Source organism: Orycteropus afer, unplaced genomic scaffold (assembly GCF_000298275.1).
Source record: "Orycteropus afer afer isolate SDZICR_OR568_19922 unplaced genomic scaffold, OryAfe1.0 scaffold00171, whole genome shotgun sequence".
NCBI classification, from domain to species: domain Eukaryota; kingdom Metazoa; phylum Chordata; class Mammalia; order Tubulidentata; family Orycteropodidae; genus Orycteropus; species Orycteropus afer.
The window spans coordinates 5382866-5407576 of NW_006921758.1; the positions used below are offsets into that span (position 1 = coordinate 5382866).

Sequence of the window (24711 nt, forward strand, 5' to 3'; positions counted from 1 at the left end):
CCAGATAAACAGAAAGTAAGGGAATTTGGAAAAACCAGACCAGCCTTACAAAAGATGCTAAAGGGAGTCCTTCAGATAAAGAACCAACAACAGCAAACAACAACCTGAGATTAGCATATGTGACAACATCACTCAGAAACCAACCCAGATATAGACATATCCAAAGTAAAATAAGCCTATAAAACTGAAAATTGGGAACCAGAGACATCAATTTGTAAATAAGGAAAACTACAAAGTAAAAAAGGAGAAATAAATAGTGTAGTTACAGAATTTCCAAATGAAGAGGAAGTCAAGGTGATTTCAAGGTAGAAAAGACTATTTTAAACTTGGAAAGAGCATAATATATTACAGGGTAATCTCAAAGAAAATTAATAAGCCTCAGTCAAATAAAAAAGAGGAAAGTCACAAATATCTAGCAAACTCTGACACAATAGCCATGAAGGAAATGATAAGAACATCCATAAACAGAATGAAATCAGCACAGAAAATCATATGGGAAAAAAAGCAGCAGCACCACAAAAAAACACACAGCAGAATGACATTAATAAATTCATACCTGTCAATAATTACAGTGAATATAAATAGATTAATTGCTCCAGTCAAAACACAGACAGTAGTAGAATGGATAAGAAAACATAACCCATCAATATGCTGTCTACAAGAGACACATTTTAGACACAAAGAAAAAATCAATGAAAATCAAAGGTTGGAAAAAAGAGTATCAAGCAAATGGGAATCAAAAAAGAGCAGAAGTTGAAATATTATTTTCTGACAAAATAGACTTTAAGGCAAACACCAGCATAAGAGACAAGGAAGGGCATTACATAATGATTAAAGTTTCAATCAAACAAGAAGACATAACCGTAATAAATATCTAAGCCCCCAGTGAAAGAGCCCCAAAATATGCAAGTCAAACTTCAACAGAATTGAAAAGAGAAACAGACAATTCCACAATTACAGTAGGAAACTTTAATACACTACTATTGATGAAGGATACAACAACTAGAAAGACTCAACGAAGACACGGAAGAACTAAAAAACACAATTGACCAACTTGATCTCATAGACATATATAGAACACTAACAACAGCACAGTATACGTTCTTTTCCAGCACACACAAAAAATTCTCCAGAATAGACTATATGTTAGGCCACAAAGCAAGCCTCAATAAATTTGAAAACACTGAAATACTGCAAACCATCTTCTCAGATCACAATGTTGTAATATTAAGGGGGTAAAAATCAAATACATGAAAAATTGAATAACAGGCTACCTAACAATGACTGAATAAGAGAAGAAATAAAAAACAAGTAAATTGAAAAATTCCTTGAATTAAAAGAGAATGGAAACATAACATACCAAAATGTTTGTGACACAGCAAAAGCAGGGCTGAGAGGGCAATTTATAGCTACAAACTTACACATCAAAAAAGAAGAAAGAAGCAACATCAACTCCTTCACCTAGTATCTGCAATAATTAGATAACGAGCAGCAAAATAAACTTATAGTCACCATAAGAAAAGAAAAAAAATAAAGATTCAAGTAGAAATAAATGAAATAGAAAACAGAAAAACAATAGAAAGAATCAACAAGACTAGAAGTTGGTTCTTTGAAAAGATAAATTAAATCCATAAATAACTGGAAAATCTAACAAATGAAAAGATGGAGAAGATGCAAATAACAAGAATAAGAAATGAAATGGGCACATCACAAAAGAACTAACTGAAATAAAGAGGCTAATTACAGGTTCCCAGAAAGAAGAAAATCTGAGAAAGATAAGCCAGAATCCTGCAACCAAGTCTTTTCTTTTAAGAGCATTATGTACTGATTGTTGGCATGAACAAGAGGTTGAGAATACAAGCAGAGTGATGCAGTTCAGCAATAGATAAGCCAGTAGAGCTGCCATGAGGCAGATGACATAGTAAAAAATGGAGTTTGGGGCTGTTCTTAAATTCTTAAATTACTAAAGGAAGAAGATTAAGAAGCTAAGCAGGAGTCCACTGAAAATCTCAAGACAGTTTTCTGAAGTGCTGAGAAAATACAGCAACAAAAAATACTTAGAGTTTGGAAAATTCCAAGAATGAGAATTTACAGTAAACCCCAGGACCTCCATTAGGAATCTAGGAAGGGGGGCAATCCAGAGATGGACAGAATCTTTAAAAAAGATGGAGTCTAGTCTTGAGTCACCACAAACTCGGATTGAATGAGGTAATCTTTCCCCAAATCATTTCACTTTCCCTCTGAAACTTCATTGTTCTAAATTGTTATCTAAACTCTTTATCATTGCTAACCAAGTCCTGAACCATTTGGCTTCCATCTACATATCTGATTTAATTTCCCAGTACTCTTCCCATTGCTAGCTTTTTCAGCCATTTGGAATCTTAAGTTCTTGGAATTTTCTCCATGTTCAGGGCTTCTTTCACTCTCTCCTTTTGTTTTTCTTTTTCCTTCTCTTTAATCATTTGAAAGTTTTCTCCCACCTCTTTATCATAGTACTCAACGTACTATAGTGTCAATTGGATTGCAAATTTTGAAAAAAACTGGATCTGTCTTAATCACTGCTACAACCCTGAAACTCGGTCAATGTCTAAAGTAATAAACATTCCATAAATACTTGTTGAGTAAATGAACCTTGCAGTAAGGGAGATGCTTCTGCTTAGAGGTGTGAAACAGTGTACCATCCCCAATACGGAAATTTCTAAGCAGTTCAGATACTGGATGGGAAAACTCACATCAAAATTTTAGTACTTGCACCTATCTCCAAGGGAAGGAAAACTTATTTGCAACATTATTGGGATCTTTTAGTTACTGATCTGTGGGCTTTTCCAAAAAGGTCTCAATGACTTTAAGCCACATTCTTTTCAACTTTAAATTCCAGTTCCTTTCAGCATATATATATATATATATATATATATATATATATATATATTGGGGGAGTGGGGATATAAAGAAAGGATTTCCTTGAAAAAAATTGTATGTATTGTAAGTGAAGTATTTCCTTGCATTCATATAAATACCATATTCTTGAATAATAATTTTAATAGACTTTATAATTAAAATTGAAAAATTATAAGCATATTATTAGTTTTTATATTAAAAAATGGTGCTTCTGGAGATTATTCTCAATGGTGACACTGATTTCTCATTCATCCAATGAGTTCAAGATAGGAAATCTGGTACAGCTGCCTGGAAAGAATACGTATTTATTTCAGCATTTTGACTTTGTTCTTTTCATGACTGCGCACTCAGTGAGTAAGAGCTCTTCTCTCAATGAGTTGCTTACCTGATCGATTTTGCTTTTTAGCCTTTACATGATTAGCTGCAGAAACAGCATAGGAAGATGAGAAGGATCTGCTTTTGGTGAGAGTCATCATCACTGGGTTATTCCAAGAATCAGCACTAACAGCATTGTAAAAACAAAACAAAACAAAATAAAAAATAATATGAAAAAAATAATTAATTAATTGTTGGGGCAAATCTTGTCAGAACCCAACTATTATTTCCATAACAGACTTACTATTTCGTGTATTAGTTCAGGGTTAGTGACAGAATCAGTTTACTGCCAAATGATAAAACAGGTTTTCTAAACTCAATCTGTATTGTAGGATATAGCAGTTACTCATCAAGCGTAGTGAAGTAATAAAAGAGGAAAGCTAACTTTCCTATTTATCCAATTAACAGGAATCAAACACACTAACTCTTGTACAAGCTTTCTCCTTCTACTTACATAATCCTTATAGATTTTCTTTAAAACAAAAACAAAACAAACAAACAAAAAGAAACCTCACAGATTAACTGGTTAAGATGCAGAAGAATTTATATCAGTTTGAATGGTGTGAAGCTTCCTTTGCTGCTCTTTATTCATTATTATCTTGGTATATCTATGATTAAAAATTAAATGTTTACAATATCATTCCATGTTAATGTGTTTTATACTATTTCCTTAGAAGGAAAATTTAGTTGTAGGCCTTTAAACTGTTATTTCTCTTTATAGGAGAAACTATGCAAAAAAGAAATGACCCAGCCAAATCTCCCTGTAAACATACTAATGATTGACCTTCTGCTAAATATAATGATTTTTATTAGGAGAAAGGTAATGGAGAATCTTCATTTCTGAAATACTTTTAGTAGGAAGCATCTAGGCTATCTGGATTGCTTATTTTAAGTAAACTTGGAATTAATAAATGTAGGTGGGGGGGAGGATTAAGTTAGAGAATATTATATATATATATATATTATATATAATATATATAAATCAAGTAATTAATGGGCTATAGACTTTAAGGATGTCCCAAACCATAATTTCTCTGCATGCATTGCTCAAAACTTTACATGTTAAATCTGAAATAGGATCCATTCTAAAGTGGAAGAGAAAGGTATTTAAGGAGCTGTGTTGATGATCTGAATTTCTCCAAGGGAAAAAAATGCTTGGTCTATATTTTATGATCAACTATGTGTTTTGAGCTCTGGTAGCATAGTGGCTAAGACACTTGCCTGCTAACCAGACGGCTGGCGGTTCAAACCCACCAGCCACTCCTCGGAAGGAAGGTTGGGCAATTCTACTTCCGTAGTGATACTGCCTCGGAAACCCAAGAAGGGGTCACTATGAGTCGGGGCTGACTCGACGGCACATAACAACAATGTGTTTTGAATAATCTTAGGTAAATTTGATGCTGATAAAATCTATAATTTCCATAAGCCTAATTTGACAATCTGACCATTTTCCAATCTTAGATTGGCAGTGTAAATGGGGTGTACTTTGTCTGAGTGGCTTATTGTAAATAAACCCGAAATTGATTGAATTATAGGGGCATGTATGTCTGGAGAATGTCCTGCAAACTGTATAATTAATGGGGTACAAGTTGGAAACATTTTATAACCAAAATACTTTCTTCTGTGCAAGCAACATTATGCATACATTGTTTAAAATCCTGAATGTTAAATCCAAACCGGAACACATCCTATGGGGGAGGAAAAGGACTTTTCTGGAACTGCACTGACAATCTCGGACCTCTCAAAGGGAAGAACACTGGGCCTATGCTTTGCTATTGTCTACATTCTTCAGTTTTCATTAAATTTAGAACTGGATAAGTTTTGAGACAAAACCAGAAGGCTGGCGGTTCAAACCCACCAGCCACTCCTCGGAAGGAAGGTTGGGCAATCTACTTCCGTAGTGATACTGCCTCGGAAACCCAAGGAGGGGTTGCTATGAGTCGGGGCCAACTAGACGGCACATAACAACAACAACATGTTGTCTGATTTGACACACTGATCCTTAATAGGATTATCTCATTTCTTCCTTTCTTTTAATTTTCAGAGATATTTTTCTTCAACTACAGATGCAAGTATTTTAAAAAAATCATCCTTCTTTCTTACTTACAATAAAAGTTTTCAAAATGTATCATAAAAGAGACATTTGAAATGTGGAATGAACTCCAGTAATTATGAAGTACAATTAACAAAAGCATACATATACAATAAATAGGTGATTACTTTCCTATATAAACTTTTTTAAAGACAAGGTATTAATATAAACTGGGTTTATTTTTAATGTCAAAAAGATATTATGTGTCCAAAATCATCTACTACCATTTAGTTTCTCAAATAAAAACATTTAAAATGTGCTCATTTAGAAAAATTTTATAGATTGCATTAATAGAGCATCTTCAATGTATAGAGATTTAATGAATTCCAAGATAAACAAAATCTTAGCCATAGCTATCTCAATCTTAATTTCATACTTACATAATACATTATACTTTGCAACACTTTAAAGTCAGTGAGTATGAGTATATTGTTTCGTGTGATCCTCACAACAATTTTCAGCTTTGCATTGGCTCACACTTCAGCTCTGCATTGACTCACACTTGTTTACATATCAGGAATATGTAACAATTTGGATTTTGGAAAGGAAAACAACTTTGAGAAACTTTAATTGCCTCCTTGTGTTGACAAAGCATAAGAAAATTGCCCATGTGTCTTTGTATAGATCTCAACCATCCTCCCTGAAAAAATGGATTTTATAATCTTATTTCTATTCATAACAACTTCATTCTAAGTCTTAAATGTCTTATTGAGCCCTGACAGTTTCTTTTACAGAATTTATAGTCTCCCTTCTGCTTCTTAAGCAGACAACTGAGCAGTTCCAAGACTGACTTGGAATAATTTAGGCTATGATACACGAGTATTTTCCATCTCTTTCAAGCCTGCTTTCTTTAAAGCACCTACTTGTATTCTTCCATCTATTCTGCCTCCTAATTATGCCATTTATGTCCCGTTGTTCCTAACAATTCTTTATGCAATGGGCAGGTACAAATGTCTGGGGAGGCTCAGGCATGCTAGGGACTTGTTTCTTGGGACCCACATTGGTAAGTGGTTGGGCCAAGATCCTTCTGGTTCTTAGTCCAGTGTCTTTTCTATTAGATTGTGTTTATAACTACAAAGGAGTCAATTATCTAGCTATATGACTTAAGGAATACAAGCTGTAGGCTCTTCCTAAATTTTACATCTGATTTTTATTCTCCTTTTGATCACTCCAGCCCCCAAATAGTCACAACAGAAGGATAGATGGGGAGGGGAAGAAATAAATCTCTAAGGGCTAATATTCTTCTCAATCAGCACTTTTGGCAGTAGGTTTCCTTAGAGAAAAGCATTTTATTTTAGTTAATAATAATGGTTAAACATTATCTGTGGCTATCTTTTCACTGTTATCACTACACTACACTATAAACTATCACCATTTACTTATATATGGTTTTCCCTTTTGTTGTTGTTGTTATTTGCCGTTGAGTCTGACCCGACTCATAGCGACCCCTCCTTGGGTTTCCGAGTCAGTATCACTACGAAAGTAGATTGCCCCATCTTCCTTCCAAGGAGTGGCTGGTGGGTTTGAACCACCAGCCTTCTGGTTAGTAGTCAAGTGCCTTAGGCACTATGCTACCAGAGGTATGGTTTTCCCTTATGAGGTTCAAATTCTGTTCAGAAAGAATTTCATTTCTTGGCAATGGTGAAAAAGTTGTACCACTCTCAGATTTTATATCAGGACTTTTTATAAAACAGTGAAATTAAGGGATAGTAAGTTAGATAGCAGGAAAAAAAGTATAGACAGGAATGATATCTACCGATGTATAAGGACAATATATTGAGTGAGAACACATACTATCCCTCATCTCTTTTGAATGTATATCATAAGCAGAATGACAGGATCCTTGGAGGTTAAGTTCATAAAAGTTCTTATAACCCTGTTCCTCTTCATGATGTCAATTTTAGGCCCCAATATAAAAAGAGGAGCAAGAGAACATGAGATTTCACCAGAAGCAACAAATGAAGAAGACAGTTGACAACAGTGGAACAGACTGTTGATAGAGTCATACTATAGAAAGAAAACCATGGAGCATTAACTATACAATAACCGGAAATGTAGTAAGTTGTGTTAGTAAAATAAGCAGCTTGACAAACACTATACATTAAGAATATAATTCATGTTCTTAAGCAACACATATTTAACAATAACACTATTAGCCACTATATACCAGTATTTACTGCTATGAAAATTGACAATGGAAAATATTTTCCAGGAAAATATCACCAATGATGTAATCTTAAACTTTAGAACATGTTTATGAAACAGATTGTGTAAAATCCTTCCACTTGGTGTTTAGAAGTGTTACAAACATGCAGGTAATAAAATGGAGTATAATTACAAAAATCATTCTGTTTGTATCTGACTCTCTACAAGTTAATTAGACAATGAACATCAATGTGGAAGAAACCAATTTAAACATATTTTTAATTAAGGAAGCATAACAAATTAGCAGCCTTATGCTTTGAAAGATTTCCATTTCTCTGCCAATCTCAGAATGGTGCTTTATTTATAGAGGGGAGCTCTTGTGGCATAGTGCCTACGGCATTTGACTGCTAACCAGAAGGCTGGTGGCTCAAACCCACTTGTCACTCCTTGGAAGGAAGATGGGGCAATCTATCTCCATAGAGATACCACCTTATAAACCCAAGGAGGGGTTACTATAAGTTGACCTGATTTGATAGCAGTGAGTTTTTATTTTTTGTTTTGTTTTTGTTTTTCTGATCAGGAGAAAATCACTTCTGATCTTGCCATCATGTGATATACCTCCCAACACAAACCAACCCACTGCCATCAAGTCAATTCTGATTCCTAGAACCCTACAGGACAGAGTAGAACTGCCTGCAGGATTTCCAAAGCTGTAAATCTTTATGGAAACAGACTGTCTCATCTTTATTCCACAGAGTAGATGGTGGATTTGAACCACTGACCCTTTGGTTAGCAGCCAAATGCTTTAACTGCCACATCACCAGAGCACCTTTGTTTCCTCCCAAAAATGTGAATATTTTTCAGCCATTAGATCATCAATGAAACTGATACATGTTTCAAAACTAGAATACAGAAATATTCTCATAATGCACAGTTCCTAAGGCATTTGAATGTTAATCATAAGGTTAGTGGTTCAAATCTACCAACCACTCCGGGAGGGAAGACAGGGCTATCTACTTCAGTAAAGATTTATTGCCTCGGACCGTTAGCCACTTGGAGGGGGATCTGTGTAGAAGATCCTGGATAGAGTGGGAGAACAATGTGGAACAAAACTCAAAATCATTAAAAAAAAAAAGGACTAGATTTGCTGATCTGATAGAGCCTTATGGAACCACTGAGACTATGGCCTCTAGCTGCCCTTCAGGTCTGGAATTGAACCCACTCCTATGGCTTCCAGCCAAACAAAAGACAGGCACATGAGCTGAACATTAGGTAGATACACTCCTTGGAAAGAACAATCATGGGGGAATAGATGGGCTGTGTATGCACAGGGAGACAGCTCATGGGGCAGGAGTGCATGGAGGGAAGGACATAGGGAAGAGGCAACTTTAGGGAGTGTGATAGTTGGAGCTGTGTGTCAACTTGGCTGGCCAACATTTCTGTGTGGTTTAAGCACTTGTGATGTGGGTTATTCCCATGATGGGATTGGACGTACATGTTTTGAGCAGCCAAGCTGTTGAAAGGGAGTTTTCCTAGAGGTGCAGCTTGCTTCCAATATATTTATGGACATCCTGAGAAAAGAAATTCTCTTCTGTGGATCGGGATCTTGTTGTACTGCCTACAACTGTCTGTGAATGAACAATCCACCATTTGGCCTGGAGATCTTGGATTCGTCATTTGTTGCAGTCAACAGCTGGTATACTGCCTGATGACCTTGAGCTCATCAGCCCCTGCAGCTGCATGAGTTGGGAAAAGCCTCCAGCTTGACATTTGATCCAAGAAGTTGGTACTTGCCAACTTCTATAAGTGTGTGAGCCATTTTCCTAAGATAAAATTCTCTTTCTCTATATGTATATATAAGCTTTACTAGTTTTGCTTCTCTAGAGAACCCAGCCTAACACAGGGAGGAAATGGGAGGGGACTGTTGGATTATGGGAAATTGTAGTCACTGCCATGAGAAAAAGTATATATGAGCTACTATATGGAAAGCGAGTTTGCTCTGTAAACGTTCACCCAAATTGCAATAAAAATTAATTTAAAAAAAAAAAAAAAAAGACTTATTGCCTCAGAAACCCCATGGGGGTCACTAGGAGTAGAATTGACTAGATGGCAGTGGGTTTGGTTTTTGGTAGATGATTTCAGGATGATACTTTACTTTTTGATCTGCATTTTTGCCTTTGGGATAATGCTAGGGCAGTTGCTCTTGTGAGCTGGGGGAATCTAAGTCAATTTTAAGTGTCAGTTTGGATGCCTTTGATTTAAAGGTCTTAGTTGTGTAATCTAGGTAAAAATCTAGCCTGTCTTTATTGTTGACTCGATGTTCCTCATCCAAAGTCACACTGGAAGGAATCACCTCAAGTCACTCTCCACTTACACTCAGGGCCATACAACAGAATTTAAGTCTAATTATGATATTAATCCCTATACCACTGTACATTTAAATGATTGTTGTTGTTGTTAGGCGCCGTTGAGTCAGACCTGACTCATAGAGACCCCTCCTTGGGTTTCTGAGGCAGTATCACTATGGATGTAGTTTGCCTTATCTTCCTTCTGAGGAGAGGCTGGTGGGTTTGAACCGCCAGCCTTCTGGTTAGCAGTCAAGTGCCTTAGGCACTAAGTTACCAGAGCTCTCCATTTAAATGATACACCTCTCCATTCCTAAACTTGACCTCTAACTAACTCGTCATATTCTTTCCCTGTGACTTATAAGTCCTTTTTGCTAAATAACTTTTCTAAGAGACATGAAATCAATGGGATCATTGTCTAACCTGGATAAAGGTGCTTCATGCAGTTTGATGCTGGCACTACGGTCCCTCCGAACTGGGGCAGGTTCTAAGGTGGGTAGACCTGTGGCTGAGGTTGTGGTTGTCCAAGTAGATGAAACTCGTCTCAGCAATCCTGGGGGCAAACTCCTTCTCAGGCGCTAGGAGGAAGAAGTGTTGATTTTATTATCAGTCATATTTTATATCACTAACTTATAGGTGATACAATGGAAGGAACCAAATTTTTAATTATAAGTGAATTTATTAAGCTATGGTGGTTGAGTATTACCAATCTAAGATTTGGGTACTCAGAAAGTCAATAAAAGACTCTTTGGAAAAAAATGAATGATTATTAAAAACAAACAAACAATCAATATGGTGTAGTCTCTGTATCGATGCTTATACAAATACGGGATTATTGGAGTGTCAATTACCTCCAGTATAATTTTATAGTCATATCAATTCAACAGGATTTACATACCTATGCACATATATTCTTGGAAGGAAGGTTGGCAATCTACTTCCCTAGCGATACCACCTCAGAAACCCAAGAAAGGGTCACTATGAGTCAGATCCGACTCGACGGCACAAAACAACAACAGCACATATGTTATGCTAAGTATTATATACAGAAGTTTTTTCCTCTAAAGTCACTTGTTTGGGGGTTTGATAAATTTATATTATTTGTATAATAGACAATACACCTAAATATTTATTTATTTTAATTATCTTGATTTACAAATAATAGGAGCTAAGTGTAGGATATGACACTTACAAAATGCCCCACCTTTCTTGTAGTGAATGTGACTTTGATGCCAGGGATATGGGTAATATAATCAGTATCAGTTCTACTTACAACAAGACCTGGAAGGCTTATCTGCTCTCCCTTCTTTTTATATTACTTCTTCTACCATATGTTCAGTAGGATCTGTGGTATCATCAGCAATGAAATAAGATTCTGGACTCCAAAGGTTGAGCAATAGTACTACTCTAAAGTGGGTCTTAATCTTAAAAATTAAAGTGAGGGTATTATCCTAAAACCACACCAGCAATAGTCATAATGGTTAGACCCTCAACTCACTGCCGTTGAGTCAGATCCAACTCACAGCAACTCCTCCTCACTTTTCTGAGGAGGTATCACTATGGAAGTAGATTGCCCAACCTTCCTTCCGAGGAGTGGCTGGTGGGTTTGAATCACCAGCCTTCTGGTTAGCAGTCAAATGCCCTAGGCACTACTCTACCAGATCCTCAACCTACTTTTATTTGTGGCTAGTTATTCCCAGTAGATGACCTACACCGTTAATTTTCAAAGACACATTTTCCTCTTCAGAAGATGGCAAAAATTTTGAGAAGTAAAGTTATATGCTATCTTGTGATTCAAAAATAGGCCTGATTTTAAATAAGCTCCTGTATCTTTTAAGTATCAGAATATGCATCTTAGACAGTAACTCAGCTGGAAGAGAAGTGGTCAAGCACTGGAAAATACCAGCATTCCTGCCTTGAATTAGTTACCAAAATCCCATCTATTTTGAGACTCAGAGTAATTACTTAGTCACTCTCTCCATTTCTTACTGTCATATCATGATTAGGTATAACTTTTTCAGAGAAGTTGTTGCTGGAAAGGAGCAATGTAAATAACTAACCAAGAGTGCTGTTAGGATCACATTCCTGGGTCAAGAGGCTCACCAATAGCAGGAGCCATGATGTTACTGACTGACTACCAGGTTAAGAAGACAATGGCTTGTCTACTAAATAAATAAGAATACTGGATGCATCAGAGACTAGTTGAATTCTAATTAAAAAAAAATTAACATAATTTGTTTTTAGCTAATTAAATGAAGTCTGAACTGGGTACAGATGTCTGTGCCCAGATCTACCACTAGACAATTTGAGCCCACAATTTAGTTTTGTAAAACTTTTATATCTTATGTGTAAAAAGAAGAAATTTTACAAATCATTAAGGCCATCTTTCACTTTCAACAGCAAAAATCAACAAAATCTGTAATAATTAAAAAACTAGTTAGGAAAATACATGAGTGTGTGATGAAGTATATCATACTAAGAAATCAATGAGCAAAGGAACCTTGAGTTATAGAAGTCAGTGGAAACAGAAACCACCCTAAAATGGGAACAGGGTGGTGTTTATTTTTATTTTGTGTGTGTGTGTTTGTAGCATACTTTTCACTACTATATCTTTAGAACTGAGAACAAGGCCTGACACTTATAAGGACCTCAGTAAAAATTTCTTGAACAGTTTGGATAAAACAGATAATAAAACGAAAAAGAAAAGAAAAAACAAACTCACTGCCATTGAGTCAGCTCCAACTCATAATGGCCCATTCCTTGGGTTTCTGATGTGGTATCTCTATGGAAGTAGATTACCCAGTTTTCATCCCAAGGAGTGGCTGGTGGGTTTGAACTGCCAGCCTCGTGGTTAGCAGTCAAATGCCTTAGGCAGTACGCCACCAGAGCTTCTCAGATAATAGGGACCTCTTTTTATAGAAAGTGATCAAGTATAAGGGCAAAGTAGTTGATTCAATTTTTATTCCTTTTGTCACTGTGATCAACACATCTTCACTGAGTAATTGATATGAATATATAAATAGGTTTGAGGTGATGAGAAGAAGAGCTGGAAGACAATTAAAAGAAAAAGTTTAACCCTTTAAGGAATATGTCATTAATACTTACCTTGGGAATAGCCAGCTTGTCTTTTTCAGAGCTTTCTTCAGAATCAGAACAGGTATAGTTCTCACTGAAGGAAATGATGGGATTAACTCGGGGCTTGTGAAGGGCTTGGAAGGTGAGCTGTGTGCTAAGTAGGTTGCTCACTGCCCTCAAAGATGTGCAGACATTCGGTGGCAGAGAAGGATCTGCCAGAAGGTCAGTAATGAGGCCATGGGCCTCACCCATCACAGCAATATCCACAATAATACTGGTTCCTGAAGACTGAGACACCAAACAAAGAAAAGGCAGGTTAGAAAAAGAATTACATTAGACTTTTTTGCTGAAAAATTAACTGAGTAGAATCTTTAGCATTTCAGTACAGTTAAACTAAATTCAAAGTACATTTATGTCTCAAAATTTGCCAAGTTTCTAGGTAACAGTATTCACGCTGAAGTACTTATGGCACGTTTTTAATGCTAGAGATTGGGAAGAGGTACAGCATATTTGAAAAGATTAAAAAGACAAACACTAGGTGGCACAAATTGTTAAGCACTGAACTGGCCAAAGTATGGTGGTTCAAACCACCCAGCAACACATCAGAAGACAGGCCTAGCAATCTGACTGAAAGAACTTCATATTTGTGCTCATTCCAAAGAAAACTGATCTAACAGAATGAGGAAATTATCGAACAATATCATTAATATCACATGCAAGTAAAATTTTGCTGAAAAAAATTCAAAAACAGTTACAGCAGTACATAGAAAGTCAAACAAGATTCAAAAAGGATGTGGAACAAGAGTTATCACTGTTGTCAGAAGGGTCTTGGTTGGAGGCAGAGAATACAAGAAGAATGTTTACTTGTGTTTTATTGACTATGCAAAGGCATTTGACTATGTGGTTCATAACAAATTATGGATAACATTGTGAAGAGTGGGAATTTCAGAACACTTAATAATGTTCATGAGGAATAATCAAGAGGCAGTCATTCAAACAGAAGAAAGGGATACTGCATTGTATAAAATCAGGAAAGATGTTCATCAGGGTGGTATCATTTCACTTGTATGCTGAGCAAACAATCCAAGAGGGTGGACTATATGAAGAAGAAGGAGGTACCGGAATTGGAGGAAGACTCCAATTCATGGTCTGTGAAGATTAGATGACACAACTTTGCTTGCTGAAAGTGAAGAGGACATGAAGCACTTACTGAAGAAGATCAAAGACTATAACCTTTAGCATGGATTACACCTCAACATAAAGAAAACAAAAATCCTCACAACTGGATCAATAAGCAACATCATAATAAATGGAGAAAAGAATAAAGCTGTCATGGATTTCATCTTACTTGGATTCTCAACCGAAGCCTATGGAAGCAGCAGCTCATGGGAATGACACATTGGAAACACCTGCTGCAAAAGACCTCTTTAAAGTGTTAAAGAGCAAAGATGTCATTTTGAAGACTAAGGTACACCTGACCTAAGCCATGGTATTTTCAATGGCCTCATATGCATGTGAAAGTTGGACAATGAATAAAGAAGAATAAGAATTGATGCATTTGCATTATGGTGTTGGTGAAGAATATTGGATAGATCATGGACTGCCAGAAGAATAAGCAATTCTCCCCCAGCTGAAATACAGCCAGAATGCCACTTAGCAACGAGAATAGCAAAACTTCACATTTTGTACTTTGGTCAAGTTATCAGGAGGGAATGATATCATGGTTGGTAAAGTAGAGGGTCAGTGAAAAAGAGGAAGATACTTAATGAGATGGACTGAAACAGTGGTTGCAACAATGGATTCAGGCATAGCAGTGATTATGAGGATGGCACAGGACTGGGCAATGTTTCATTCTATTATACATAAGGTTACTATGAGTTGAACTGACTCAACAGCACCTAACAACAACAGGAAAAATAATACTTGAACACTGTATTTGTATTTATTCAACTAACATTAGAAACATACTAAAAACTCACTGCCATCAAGTCAGATCTGACTCATAGCGACCCTTCCTTGGGTTTCCGAGGCAGTATCACAACCTTCCTTCCGAGGAGTGGCTGGTGGGTTTGAACCACCAGCCTTCTGGTTAGCAGTCAAGTGCCTTAGGCACTATGCTACCAGAGCTCCCACTAGAGACATAAAATGAATTTAAATTACTAGTTTAAATTCACTAATTGCCCATTTTCATGTGGTTGATAAGGATAGAAATCTCAGTTCTAATTTTCATTCTGTTAATACTGGAATATTGTCATAGTTGAGACACAGGGAACCCACGTATTACCCACATTAAATTTAAATTATGTAATCCAGTTTGTGATTGGTAGTGCAGATTTGAGAATTCATAGATCCAAATTCTGAATTCCTACTCTACCATTTTCTAGAAACATGATGTTTGGCAAGTCATTAAATTATCTGTGCTAGGTGCCTAAGGTACTTGACTGCTAACCAGAAGGCTCGTAGTTCAAACCCACCAGCCACTCCTCCAAAGGAAGGTGATCCTACCTCGGAAACCCAAGGAGGGGTCGCTATGAGTCGGGTCCGACTTGATGGCACATAACAACAACAATAATACCACCACCTTAGAAGATAATTATAAGAATTAAAGAGATGATCTATGTAAAGTGTTTAATATTGTGCTGGCAATTATGATGACAACAATAATAATAATGATAATGATAAAGAAACCAAAAACCCAAATCCATTGCCATCAAGTAGATTCTGACTCATAGTGACTTTTTAGGACAGATGGAACTGCTCAATAGGATTTCCAAGGTTGTCAGTCTTTACAGAAGCAGACTGCCTCATTTTTCTCCTGAGGAGCAGCTGGTGATTTCAAACCACCAATCTTTTGGTTAGCAGACCAATGTTTTAACCACTATGCCACCAGAGTTCTTTAATGATAATGATACCACTAACAATAGTTCTAGAATTTTCAAGTAAGGGGCTATTAGGAAGTTTGGCTGACTACTTCATAGAAAATGAAAGGTAATCACTCTCTCACAGCAGATATGAAAATAAACTCCAACGAGATTAATAATTTCAATTTATAAAATCATAAAAAGAAAATATAGGGGACTATTTTGTAATCACAGAAATAGAAAGATGTTTGAAAAATAACATGAATTCATAAAACACCAAGGAAAATTCTGACAGAGTTGACTAAATAAAAATGTAAACTTCTATATGAAAAAAGACATCTAAACAAATTTAAAAGAAAAATTGTCTGTGAGAAAATATTTGCCATGTGAAAAATATAAAACATAACCAAATAAAGAGCTTCTAAATAAATAAGTAAAAGATAAAACTGGATAATGAATAGATAATCCAAAGAAAATGTAAATATATTTAAAAATATATTTTGAAAATATATTTAAAAACATCCAATATATTTAAAACCTGCTTGCCTCCCTAATACTTAAAATACAAATTAATAAAAACATCTCATAACTTAACAAACTGACAAAATAATAAAGCATTGACAGCACCAAGTATTAACGATTGTGTGAAGACATGGGCAATTACTTCAACGGTGAGTTATCCAGTACTTTTGGAAGAAATTTTGTTTAGTCATCAATTTGTTTTATAAATATATATAGCATCCCCCCCCCCCCAAAAAAAAAAAAAAACCCTCACTGCCATTGAGTTGATTCTGACTCGTAGTGACCTCCTGTGGGTTTGAGAGGTTGTAAATCTTTATGGAAGTAGATTGCCCAGTCTTCCTTCCACAGAATGGCTGGTGGGTTTGACCCGCCAACCTTCTGGTTAGCAGTCAAATGCCTTAGACACTACACCACCAGTGCTCCTTATATCTAGCTTACAATCCAGCAAAACAATTTAGGCATAGAGCCTAAATAATTATTTCTATAAATATGCAAAAATATGAAGACAGAGACACAGATGGTACAACAGTCCTCTGATAACAAAAACAAAAAAATACATAACCACTAAATGCATATCAATAGAGAATTTTTTTTTGTTTTTTGTAGTGTAGTGCCTAAGGCACTTGACTGCTGACCAGAATGCTGGCAGTTCAAACCCACCAGCCACTCCTCGGAAGGAAGGTTAGGCAATCTACTTCCCTAGTGATATTGCCTTGGAAACCCAAGGAGGGGTCACTATGAGTCAGGTCTGACTCCATGGCACATAACAACAACAACAACAATATAACTGCATTATAAAGCATTATGCACTTCTTTATAGATACAGGGTAGAACTAAAAATGAGTACTTGGAAAAATGATCATGGAATATTGATTATCAAAAATCCATTGTCATTGAGCAATGCAATTCCAATTCATAGCAAGCCTATGGGACAGAGCAGAATTGCCCCATTGGGTTTTCCATGATGTAAATCTTTATGGAAGTAGACTGCCACATCTTTCTTCTGCAGAGCAGCTGGTAGGTTCAAACAGCTGATTTTTCAGTTAATAGTCAAGTGCTTAACCAGTGTGCCACCAGAGTTCCTTGGAATACTGATTAGTGGGGGAAAACATATGCCATAGAAAAAGTGAATATATATCTGTAAACAGAAAACTATGATAATTATGAAACAGCACCTACTATCTATGATGATATCTAGTCTTACAATAAATATACAAAAAAAAAATCAAACCAAACTCACAGCCGTTGAGTTGATTCTGACTCATAGTAACCCCATTAGGTTTCCAGGGCTGTAAATCTTTGTGGAAGCAGACTGATTCATCTTTCTTCTGCAGAGCAGCCAGTGGGGTTGAACCACTGACCTTCTGGTTAGTAGCAAAATGCCTTAATCACTATACTACTAGAGCTCCTTTACAATAAATATAAATGATAGATAAATTATTCTGTAAAGGGATCACATAGAACAGTTATGTATTTTTACCATTAGAATAACAATTTTAAAAAAGACAAAAACATTATGGTCAAGTTAATTCTAACTTCCAGCAACCATACAGGACAGAGTAGAACTGTCCCATAAGAGTTTCCAAGGCTATAAATATGTATGGAAGCAGACTGTCTCATCTCTCTTCCATAGAGTGGCTAGTGCGTTCCGACCACCAATCTCAGTTATCAGCTGAGAGCTTATTCATGAGCTACCAGGGCTCATGAATAACAGAAATAACCATATTAATAATGATGGCACTTAATATTTACTAAGCACAAATCTACAAAGTAGGTACTATTATTAACTTCATTTTATTGGTCACAAATAAGTTGCCAAAACCAGATACTGAAAAGAAGAAACACCAGGGTATAAAGACACTAACTCCATAGCTCAAGTGCTAAATCAGAATGCTGAAATAAAGAACAAACTTCTTATCTTATGCTCCTAAATAGATCTGTAAATTATTAATCATTATTTCATCATTATGCCTATGTTTTCCCTCTATTTGTAGGCCTAAATATTCAGTATGAAGTGACATGAAAATTTAAGTGCAATATTCACAATTTTAGGTATATAATTATGCATATTTTATTTACATACTACACTATTCATTTTTAACAATGTTCATGAAAATGCCACTGAATTAGGTTAAGACTTTCTTTTGAAAACACACATATTTTCAAGTGTTTCTCTAATCACACCATGCTTCTGAAAATCACCTATTATGAGTCTCTGAAATGGTAATGTTTATTCCTAGCCATGGTATTCTAATAAATATAAACTAACATGATACTGCAATGTTTCCATAAAAATTTGAAATTTTAAGTCAAACTGTTTTCAGAACATATAACTTTAAAATTCCCTGACAAGGAAGTTAACATTTTATGCTTTAATAATTAATAATTAAAGATGTTTTCCAAGTACATAAAATCTATAAATGCAAGGATAAAGTAGAACATGTCCATTGACAATTAGAGTAATAATTAGGGTTATAATTTTATAATACATTATAGGTGAGAGGCCAGGTTTTTTTTTTTTTTTTGTAACTCTCTAATGTTGTAAGTCTATTTTATAATATATTTTCTTTCCTTTATTAAGCAACAGGTATACTATTTATATGTTGTTGTTGTTGTTGTTATGTGCCATTGAGTCAGACCCAACTCATAGTGACCCCTCCTTGGGTTTCCAAGGCAGTATCACTATGGAAGTAGATTGCCCCATCTTCCTTCTGAGGAGTGGCCGGTGGGTTTGAACCACCAGCCTTCTGGTTAGCAGTCAAGTGCCTTAGCCACTATGCTACCAGAGCTCCCAACTATTTATATACTCAGATAAAAAAAAAAAAAATGAGTCTTTTAAAAATGAAACTTTAAACTATAATTAGAACTTAAAACACCATCCTTATGAGTCAATGTTAGTTTTTACATACAAGTTTAAAATATAAGCCCAACACACATTTCAATACATATGCTACAGCTTTTTCAAAGCATGATCTTCAAGTGAAAATAAAAGCAATATTTAAGCCAGGAAGAAGCAAATTACCTGTACTGAAATTGGCTAAGAAACCAAAGGTAACACTTTTATGCTGAAAAAGTTCTCTGCTATTATTAAGTCAGGTCTTTGCTTTACTGGTTTTCTGATTGAATAACATAATTGTACAACCATTAAAAGATGCATTCTAAAACCCAAACCAAACTCACTGTTATCACCACCTTTATGATCAAATAACTAAAGGCTTCAATGAGGCATGGAATCAAAAACCAACAATCAGATTTGTATTCCATGAACTTGCCAAGACTAACCATACATGAAATGCTGAAAGACTGAAAGATAGACTGGCTGCTATTTCAACAAACAGCAGGCAAACTATAAAGGCAGGCATGTTCAGAGAGTCACTGTTAGGGAATTTTAGGGAAGAGGGACTGTGGTTGATGATAGAGTTTTCTCATTATTTAATACAATATAGGAAACCACTGAGTGACTCCCATAGAGAGTGAGTTGTACACAGCTTTCCTTAAAAATAATATACTTAAATTTTTTGGTATTCCAAATGATACTCAGAGAAATATTTCATGTAACTGGTGAAGTGTTAGATAGTTACAATAAATACCAAAGGTTGAGTTTATACAAAAGTCACTTTAAAGGAAAGTCTTAAAGTAACAGCCTGAAATCATCTTCAAGTACGGTAATGAGCTACACTAAGCACAAAACCACAGTTGAGTCTTTTTACAGAGTAGATGACCAAACAAATCTTTTCCTTCAAAAAAATGTTACCAAGCAATATAAAACATTCTACTTTACAGGCCCTCCTTATAATAGAAATATTTATATTTAACATTTAAGAAAATGTGTGTATAATTCCCTAGACACTATTTAAATGACAACCAAATAGACAATCTGGAATTTAAGTCTAATAAACAGTGGAAGAAAGTGCAGTTTTATATATCAAACCAAAAATAACTGATTCTCTTGGTAAATCCAGCACATTTTAATGCACTCAGATTTTAAACATCTTTTCTCCTCTTTATCACCATCTAATCTACTTCACCATCACTGGTTCTTTCTAATGCTGGCTTTAAAAACCAAACCGGTTGCTGTCTGGTTATTCCAACTCATCGTGACCCCATGTGTTTCAGAGTAGCACTCTAGTACATGGGGTTTTCAATGGCTGCAACTTTTCAAAGTAGATTGCCAGGCCTGTCTTCCAAGCTGTTTCTGGGTCTGAACCACTAAACTTTTGGTTAGTAGCTGAGCTCTTAACCATATATGTTACCCAGGTACTCCCTAATTCTGGCTTTAGACATTCACAAATATACATGGCCTTGCTATAGTGTAGTCTAGATTGCTTTCAAGTCATTTTATTCATCTCCAAAGAAATTAAAACACACACACACACATCATAAACACTAAACATAGCTCTATGACTAAACGATGTATACATCAATTCAATTTTAGAAAATTAATATTCACTACCCCTGTGTTAAAATTTTGTAAATCACAGTGGCCATTTACATTTGGGAAAGCCTAAAGCAAACAAGGGAGAAAAGGGAAAAAGTTCTCACTGTCTGGGGGTGAGAAGGAGGAGGAGCGAGAATAATTTGCACCCAATGAAAGACACCTAGTTTCTAAGTTATTATATGTTGCAAATTATAAAAAATTCTAGTAATTCAGTCCATGTGATTAAATTACTAACATAATATAAAGTGAAATGATACATCTTTATGTAACACACCTGAGTATATGGAAGTATGTCTTAATATTATTCACAATTGGAGACTTTTGGAAGAAAAAAAAATTCTTAAGAATAATAAGACATGACCACATGGACAAGAGAAAAATGAGAAAGGGATTTGGACAATGGTTGTGACAACAGAAATTTCCTGTTTAAAAAGGATTAGAAAGATTATCTGGTGGGAGGTAAAGATAATGTGTCCAATTATTGCTACTTGGGTTTGAGGTGGCACCAGTACATTCAAGTTACAGCTATTTTCCTTACGCATTTTAAAGGAAAGGTTAAATTGATAATGAAATAGGTTGGAAATATCTCTACGCAAAGGCAGAAAAGTTAATAATTCCCAACTCTTCTGACTCAGTAAATCATTTGATATGTCATTTACTTTGGAGATTAATTGACCAACTCTAGAGCACATAAAAACAACAACAATTGGAAGAAAAGAATTAGAAGCAGCACAAAAGCCTCTCTTCCTAAATTTACACAAAACTCAAAGATAAGTGTGCAAATGCTCAAGTACTCACATTAGGACACTTAGTTGAAATATTCTATGCCTCAAATTGAGGCACTACTTCATTTTCCCAAGTATTGTGACAGTCTCCAAAACCAATCCCTGGTTTCCTACAGACAATACCATATCCTTTGGAGCACTCAAGCTCTCCTCCTGTAAAGCTAGAGCACTAGATCTAAGAGCTCTTCCACGTCTCAGTCTAAATCATTTCTGTATATAACATCCATTTGTGTACAGACATCAAACAAGGAAGAAGAAAATTATTTTAAAACTACTTCTTGGAGTCATAAAACAATTAAAAATTATTCTCCTACATATGTATTTGTATGTAGTATAAATATGTCCATATGCAGTTTAAACAAAAAAGGAGGCAAAGTTAGCATAACTTCTGAGCCACAAATAAGCACCTTAAGGGATGGGTTGCTGGGCCTGCAGGATGGAGATCAGGGTCATGGGGTGCATCAAGCTCAACTGGCACAAAATGATATACAGAAATATTGTTCTACATCTTACTTTGATGAGTAGTGACCGGGGTCTTAAAAGCTTGCAAGTGGCCATCTAAGTGGCAACTACTGGTCTTTCTTCTGGAGCAAAGAGGAGTGAAGACAATCAAAGATGCAAGGAAAGAGTTAGTTCAAAGGACTAATGGACCATTAGAACTCCAATCTATATGACCCTATGACAAGAAGAACTAGATGGGGCCCAGCTACCAATGCCAACCACTTGGAAAGGGGTCAAAATTGTAGATCCTGTGTAGAGTGGGAATGAAATGTGCAACAAAACTCAAAATTATGAAAATGACCAGGCTTACTGGTCTGATAGAGAGTTGTGAAACTGCTGACACTATAGCCCCAAGTTACTCTTTAAACCTGGGATTGAACTCTTATGGCTTAACTCTCAGACAAACAACAGGCCTATGAGCTAAACACCTACACCAAAGAGATGTACTCGCTGCCTGTACAGGGAGAAATGTAGGGAGGCAGGAATGCATCGGAAAGAAGGGCACCAGGAAAAGGTAACCATCCGGACAAAGTGGGAGATGAGACATTACACAGTGAGGAATGTAACTAGTATCACAAAACAAAATGTGTATATGAACTATTGAATGTAAAATGACTCTGCTTTGTAAAATTTCACCCAAACCAAAATAAAAAGTTAAAAAAATATATTTAAAAAGATTTAAAATTTATTTTGTAGATTTAGAAAAGTCCTTGTTATTATGAATTTTATCCAATCTCCATCTGATTACCGAGACACTAATTTTTTTTCCTCCCTATAGTAAAATGCCTCCTGCACACTGAGCACCCATGAGGAACAGCCTTTTGTCTAGAACTTCCACATTCTACTTCCACTTCTGCAGTACATTTGCCAAGTGCCAGTTGTGTTTGCTCCACTCTTTAAGCCATTTGTATTTGTATTTGTATTTGTTAATCACCCCTGAAAAACCAAATCCACTGCCATCCAGTTGATTCCAACTGGTGGTAATGCTATAGGACAGAGTAGAACTGCCCCATAGAGTTTCCAAGGCTGTAAATCTTTTCACAAGCAGACTGTGTCATCTTTCTCCCATGGAGCAGCTGCTGCGTTCAAACTACAAACATTTGAGTTAGCTTTAACCAATACACCATCAAAACTCCCTTACATATGCTAGTATTATATCAATAAATTACCAATATGCAAATAAATAAAGAATTATTTCCTTAAAAACTAAGATGAATGCTTCATAAAGGTGAGGCCTTAAAATAAATTTCTATTGAATTAGGTAGGGAGAATACTGTTGTAGGAATTAAACAGAAAATTATATCATACTTGAAGGAGTCTCAATTTTGAATGCTTCCAAGTGCCTAAATAATTTCCACCATAAAGAAAATAAAACTGGCAATCATAAACAACATACTATGGGTTTGGTATATGTAAGAACAACAACTGAGAAGTCCAATTAAAACCATGGATACATACACAAAGAAAAACACTCTTGGAACTCAGCAGAAGATGTGCAAAAACCTGTATATTTACATATGTTAAGTTAAAATACATTATTGGAGGTATGGAAAATATTTGTCATATTTTTATGATTCTCTGCAATAAAACCTTCTCAAATTAACAGACCAACCACTGGTCCTAATTATGTGTCATGAGGGTTCCACAATCCTTTAAACTTAACACTTGCTTTTACTTGAGATGAGATGTAATAGTTATGTCAATGATATCCATTATTCCTGGAAAAGGAGATAGAAAGAAAAGTTTGATTTATGAATTAGCACACTGGGTATATGAGGATAGAAGTGCACATTTTCACCACGTATATTGTTTGGAAGGTTGTATATTTAAGAATTTGGAAAGCAAAGTTGTAAAGGGTTGGAATATAAGAGAGTAGGTTTATTCATTCATCAATTTCAAATATTTATTTCATGAGGTAGTAAATGGGGTGTTTAGAAATACAGAATCTTGAGTCAGATTGTCAGGGTTCAAAATTCAGATTTGCTGCTTATTAGTTTTAGGATCTTGGGAAATTCACTAACTGCTTTCGCTCTTGTTTTCTCATCTCTGAAACAGAGGTAATAATAGTGCCTAAGGCATTTGACTGGGAGCTCTGGTAGCATAGTGGCTAAGGCACTTGACTGCTAACCAGAAGGCTGGCGGTTCAAACCCACCAGCCACTCCTCGGAAGGAAGATGGGGCAATCTACTTCTGTAGTGATACTGCCTCGGAAACCCAAGGAGGGGTCGCTATGAGTCGGGGCCGACTCAACGGCACATAACAACAACAACAACAACAAGGCATTTGACTGCTAATCAGAAGGCTGGCAGTTCAAACCTACCAGTCACTCCTCGGAAGGAAGACCGGGCAATCTACTTCCATAGAGGTATCACCTCAGAAACCCAAGGAGGGGTCACCATGAGTCGGAACTGACTCCAAGGCATTGAATTTTTTCTTTTTTTTTTTTTACTATATAGTATTGAAAGAGCTCTGGTGGTGTAGCGAATAAGGCATTTAGCTGCTAACCAGAAGGTCAGCAGTTCAAACCCACCGGCCACTTCGTGGAAGGAAGATGGGGCAATCTACTTCCGTAAAAATTTACCACCTAGGAAACCCAATGGGGGTCACTATGAGTTGGAATCCACTTGATGGCAATGAGTTTGGTTTTTGTGGGTTATATACAGTATTGACGATT

General features: G+C 35.9%; 1 protein-coding gene across 1 annotated transcript in view; it reads right to left on the reverse strand.

Annotated features, from left to right (window-relative positions):
* The window catches only part of PDE3A (phosphodiesterase 3A), a 406437-nt gene that overhangs the window by 59329 nt on the left and 322397 nt on the right, over positions 1–24711 (reverse strand). Inside the window, exons 3-5 of the mRNA XM_007946790.2 lie at positions 12961–13218; positions 10279–10433; positions 3284–3399 (exon numbers count right to left, since the gene is read on the reverse strand). Coding sequence (XP_007944981.1) covers positions 3284–3399; positions 10279–10433; positions 12961–13218 — 529 coding nt within the window. The remainder of the gene's footprint in view (positions 1–3283; positions 3400–10278; positions 10434–12960; positions 13219–24711) is intronic.